At 33.0% G+C, this 5856-nt stretch overlaps 2 protein-coding genes across 2 annotated transcripts in view; one reads left to right on the top strand and one right to left on the bottom strand.

The window, feature by feature from the left end:
- The window catches only part of LOAG_16505 (peroxisome biogenesis factor 1), a gene marked incomplete at its 5' end in the record, with an annotated part of 16465 nt that extends 12393 nt beyond the window's left edge, over positions 1-4072 (bottom strand). Inside the window, 9 exons of the mRNA XM_020449158.1 lie at positions 36-148; positions 376-490; positions 581-715; positions 1031-1161; positions 1367-1690; positions 2460-2574; positions 3160-3243; positions 3415-3582; positions 3971-4072. Coding sequence (XP_020307344.1) covers positions 36-148; positions 376-490; positions 581-715; positions 1031-1161; positions 1367-1690; positions 2460-2574; positions 3160-3243; positions 3415-3582; positions 3971-4072 — 1287 coding nt within the window. The remainder of the gene's footprint in view (positions 1-35; positions 149-375; positions 491-580; positions 716-1030; positions 1162-1366; positions 1691-2459; positions 2575-3159; positions 3244-3414; positions 3583-3970) is intronic.
- Positions 4073-4718: 646 nt separating this feature from the next.
- Positions 4719-5856, top strand: part of LOAG_16504 (dolichyl-diphosphooligosaccharide-protein glycosyltransferase subunit STT3A) — a gene marked incomplete at its 5' end in the record, with an annotated part of 7368 nt that continues 6230 nt past the window's right edge. The window contains 3 exons of the mRNA XM_020449157.1: positions 4719-4816; positions 4998-5040; positions 5150-5279. Coding sequence (XP_020307343.1) covers positions 4719-4816; positions 4998-5040; positions 5150-5279 — 271 coding nt within the window. The remainder of the gene's footprint in view (positions 4817-4997; positions 5041-5149; positions 5280-5856) is intronic.

Raw genomic sequence — 5856 nt, 5'->3', positions numbered from 1 at the left:
AAATACAAATTATCATTATGGAATGTTTCATTTACCCGATATTCAAGCAGGGGAAAAACATCGTTAGTGAAGACGAAACATTTTCGAGACCCGTCATCTTTTTCCTCATCAAGGTGAGGCCGAATCCGACACTGTATATGAGATCTGTCTACAAAATATTTTATCTTCCTTAATTTTGAAATATATCTGCTGAATGCCTTTTTGTCAGTCTTCAATTTTGTGGACAATGTAAATATTAATAGAAAAAGACACACATACAAATGATTAAAGTAGTTGAAGAGACAAGATAAGTGTATTAGCCGTGAAACAATCGCACTCTAGTAAAATCAAAAGCATTAAACTTATAGAGGATCTTAAAATCTAATCCAAACTTACGAGATAAATTCATTTCCACTTTGAGCCCGTCAACTGGAACAATGATTGGACAATGTCGACAAGTCTTCCACAAATGATTTCGTAAACACTCATTGAAATTCTCAGGTAACTTACCCTAAATCATACAATGGAGTTTAAAAACGTTAAATTAAAGGGAATTGGACTCAATTATGGTATGTAAATTTATAGAGACAAATGCACTAACTTCTGAAATTACTTCAAGAATTTCAAGTTGATGAATGTGATCCTTTGGTAAGGGAGATACTTTAATCCATTCATATTCTCCGTTCATAAGTTGATACAATCCAGGTGAAAAAGCACAATGATGAGGGTCATATCGCTACAATGAAACATAATTTATCAGAAATGAGTATACGGTAAAAATGTTTCATAAGGAAATTATTTCACTATTAATCAGTATAAAGTAAGAAACCAAACTGATGTATGCAGAGAAGGAAAGCGTGTAAATCGACAATCTAATTAAATTTTCCTGACTGAATTTTATAGAGGAACTGAACAGTTGGTTAGACTTCCGAAGCAACCGTTAACAAAGCAAATAAATAATTAAAATGCCCTACCGAAAAAATACTAAATTATAACGTCGTTCTCAAAAGTATTCAATTTCCCTTAAACCTAGCTAGAGCAAATGCGGTACCTTCAAACAATCTCTTAATGCAGCAAAACGAGAACATGCTACCGGTAGTTCAACAAGTAAAGCATGCGCGGTCCGACCCGTTTGACTATTACAAACAGTTGATATTGTGATGATTTCTGAGTTACTTTGATCTAAAATTGACAGGAATTTCCGCAGCTAATAGAAAAAACAATCTATTAACAGTGTCATATAGATATGTCCATGAACTGTCTTTTATTCCTATTTTTTAAGCATCATGACTTTCACAGTTTCATCTGATTCTTTGTGATGCGTATAACTTCTAAAAGTAACACGTGAAAACATTAATAAGAGAAAAAATGTGTATAAAAAACATACTGAAATTGAGTCTAAAGACAGCAAGTATATCCAGTTCTTCCAGGAAAGTATCGTTGATCAGTATTTCGGGCAGTACTCGAGCAGTAGTCCTATCAAGAACATTACCACAATAATCTTGAATCCTGAACATAAATGGCTTGGAGGCTAAATCCGAGAATAGATCCTTTATTCTACATGTGAATGGTACTGGAAGTATTCCCAAAACGTTTCTTGACATGCTTTTTTCGAGACTACTGGGATTTGAACAGAAGGGCTTCACATGGATCTCCGTAAATTCACTTAGACAAGCGCTCTGCAGCAAAGATGAAAATGCTTCGATTCGAGCTGAAATCTGCTTTCAGTTTATTCACCTTCATTTACTTACCAATACATAAGTATAGGAGACAGCTCTTATGGAGATGAAAAGGTTATCAGTCAGGGTCGAAACAGCTGCTATTCATAATATAAAGTGAGTGAACAATGTGGAAGTTAACATATAAAAAAATAGCAGAGATGTTGCAGGAAATTGGAATTAAGCAAATTTCTATGTGTTTTTAAGTTTAGTATACCAAAGCGCAAAGCTTTCTAGGACAAAACTGAATTTTCTGTAAATCAGCAAAGGAAATCGGTGGCTTAGTCACGTTACAGCAACCAATGTATTTTCGATTTGCATATTTATACGCCTCACTTTGGTTTAGAATAGCTTCAGCGAATTTGTTAACTACAAAGCAATCTGCCTAAAATCTTTTACATAATTCTTCTTTTAAGAAAAAGATTATTAGAAATTAGAAAACTGGATCCGTGCAACCAACAAACAAATGTCGCAACAACTTTGCATAGATCGATTAAAAAACTGAATAAGTGAACAAATTAAATAAAACAGAAATAAAACAGATAGTAATTTATTTGTTAAAAATAACTACTAGTGAGTGTAAGATGGGAAAGGAACACAAAAGAAATACTAGAAAAGTCTGACGGTCAAAAGAATTTATTAAATGTATAGAAGGGAAACGTACAGAGTTTGCTAGTATTATCAGATAAGATAACAATGAAAAATACGAAACGACATCAAATCGGAAAATAAAAAAGGCAAAAAAAAAAGCTTTTAGCTTACCAACAATGAAATAAATATGAAGATTCTGACCAATCCAAACTGGATATGTTTGGCCAACAGTAATTAAATGAATTTGTTCCAGAAGTAATTCTTCAATTCGTTGTGCTGAATTCTGCTGAAAAAATGTTTCATGTGATGTCAGCAAATTCGAAGTAATCTATTCAATTTTTCTTAAAAGCAATTATATCAAGAAGAACCATAATGTCTAGTTATCTACAATAACCAGCAAAATTATGTCTTTATCTCATGATTTTAAAAGTACCTAAAAGCTTTATCATTTGTGCAGAATTAGCATCTGTTTTCCCATAGAATTTTTTTGTACCTCCTATTCATGCTACATTTTCAATTCCTAAATAAATTAATATGTATATTAAACGAATATGAAACAAATTTCTCTGGGACAGTGAGAGATGAGACAAATTTTGCTGGGGTAGTGATAAATGAGATTATATCAGCGAGTTACGAATCAAATTTGACTTTTTTTTCAAGTAGTAAAATTTGAAGAAGTTAATACATTAAACAAAGATATTGACTAGTTCATAGTTGAAAGAATTATCTTAATGATTTTTTTCCAGATTTTATACACATCTAAAAATTTGCATGGACAGTAAAAATATTTCTTACATTAGTCTTAAATTCAGTACATTGGCAAACATGTTTGTGGCGAATTACTTTAATTTTTCTTCACAATAAAACATACGACAGTATTCCAGTCTTCTGCTGAGGTCAGTTCCACTTCAAATGAACTGCATACTGATGCCGTTTCTACCTTCTGAACAATTACCTATAAATAAATTTGATTAGATAAATCAAGTTCATTATCACATGAACAATCTCGACTTACATCAGTATTTCGAAAATGTTACTTCAAAATTAACGACAGAGACCAGCAGTTCGAAAATATCATTTCAGAATTAAAGATGTTAGCGGTAAAACACTAGTTAAACACTGTTACCTCCTCATTTTCATGAAAGCCAAACAAATCGGCGAATATTTTGTTAATAAGTAATATTTTGGGTTTATAACAACAGTGATCATTTGGAACAAAAATTTGGATTAAACCACATTCAGTTGGATTTGCACATCTAATAATGTTATATGTGCCCGAAGTTGTCGCATTAATCTGAATTGTAATAAAATATCGTCAAGGTTAATCAAAGAACAGTACACAACATGACTCGATTCAACACCGGATACAAACATTTAAATACTTATGTGTAATGTTACTACTCAAAATGAAGCATGATTCGAAACGTCCAAAATGTGAAAGTGGATTACAAGAAGTAAGCTAGATAACGAATTTCTCCTACATTCTCCCGGATTTGATGAATGCTTTCCATATTTTCGATTTAAAGTTCCTTTTTCAAAAGAGACAAGAAATTTGTAGAATCAGGAAAAAACAATCGGGAAGTTTCCCGGTCTGCTCATCAAGGTATCAGTTATACTTCTTGTTAATGAACTTTCAGTTACAAACATTCGAAATTTTTACTGCTTTTCCAATAATCAGTAACCTGTATGCTAGTTGTTCGTGTTACATCACTGTAACGCTGTTGGATATATCCAAAACAGTTCCTTCGCTGATGGTACCTCAACACAGCACTATACGTCTCCATTAACCAAATGTCACCACTGACCTGATATCGACTTTCAGTGACCTGAAATTAACATCACTAACATGTACAATATGCATGACCACCTGACTATCTTCATACAATGATGGAAAGAGTGTGTGCCCAGGGTGGAGATCACAGCTACGTTGTGTGTTGCGAAATCAACTTTTGTGAATAGTTTGGGCGGTGTAGAAGATAGTCGGGGGATGTACACGTGGCTTAGGAGCGGGGAGCTGGTTACTAAAAGGGTTTATTTTTTTATCGCCTTAAAGATTTTATCGCCTTAAAGAAGTTCGGTTGAATTCTTAAAAGATAATTAGAGGACAGGGCCTAATAATTAAATAAATGGTCTCAAATTCAATTCGACTCTTTAAAAGTTACCATCCTAGTTACGTAGTTCAATTTCAGTGTTCTGAACAGGCAATAATAAATTCTTCCAACTAAAAGATCTAGTTGACATAGGTTTGCATCTCAATTTGACAGATCAGTTACTCCATCGAACAGGTAAATCATACACTAAACAAAACCTACACATGACCAACACTTGGTAGCTGTTAAATGTTATGCGTGTTAAGTACTTCATTTTCTCGTATTGTTTTCTTTAATATATTTGGCAGTATTTTGACATGATGAAATTGCAGTTATGTCGATGAGCGTTGCCAGATTGCTGAGGTTAACGCACGACAAACAAGAGACTTTTCTTAAAATTTCGATTCTAGCGTTAGCAGCTGTGGTCTCCTTTTCAAGGTTCGTAGGGAAGAATTTTTTTTATTTAATAACTGATTATCTATTTCGGTTTATATGAAGGCATTTTATTTGATGCATTTAACCTAAATCTACTTATTTGTTATCGCTTCACGCAACGTCAGTCAATATTTAAATGACATTTTACCATTTGTGCATAAATTTGTTTCCTTTTTTTTTCCAGCCGACTTTTCGCTGTGATCAGATTCGAATCAGTCATTCATGAGGTAAGTTAGCCATCTTATTTTCTGTCCTAATATTTCGAACTTCACAATTCCGGAAGGCTTCTAAAAGATAGAACACCGATGTCTTTATATTAAGTGTTTAATGTTGCAGTTTGACCCTTATTTCAACTATCGAACTACTCGATATCTGACTGATGAAGGGTACTATAATTTCCATAATTGGTTTGACGATCAGGCATGGTATCCGCTAGGGAGGATTATTGGTGGTACAATATATCCTGGTACGTCTTTACTTTATTTCGGTCTTTTGATTCCGCCTTCTTTTCTCATCCGAGTCTCGAGGTATTCCATTTTATGAATTCACTTGCTTTTTGGGCTCTAGAAAAGTTAGTCTATCCGAAAATTTAAAAACAAGTTATAACTTTTTCCAAATTTTTACAGTGAAAAAATATGTATTTTGATTTACCGATGAAATATTTATTTAGGCTTAATGATAACAAGTGCTTTGATTCATCGCGTGCTGCATTTTGTTCATTTCACATTACATGTGCGAGAAATATGTGTGTTTCTTGCTCCACTCTTTAGTTCATTCACAGTTTTAATAACATATGCATTAACAAAAGAGTTAAAGGTTTGTTTACGTTTGTTTTATTCCCCAACTTCATTTTCCTCATTATATCATAAATTTTTATCATATGTAGTGCTTTTAATTTATCACGTTTGTGTAGTGATAGGAAAACATTTAAAATCAGTATTTGAAAAGGTTTGCTAAAATCAGAGTTACGTTTTGCATAACATGTTTGTATACCATGAGAAGTCTTATTTTCATCGCTNTTCGTTTGTTGTNTAAGATAGTAT

This window comes from Loa loa (assembly GCF_000183805.2).
Source record: "Loa loa unplaced genomic scaffold supercont3.6, whole genome shotgun sequence".
Taxonomy (NCBI): domain Eukaryota; kingdom Metazoa; phylum Nematoda; class Chromadorea; order Rhabditida; family Onchocercidae; genus Loa; species Loa loa.
This window is presented reverse-complemented; position numbering and strand designations above follow the sequence as displayed.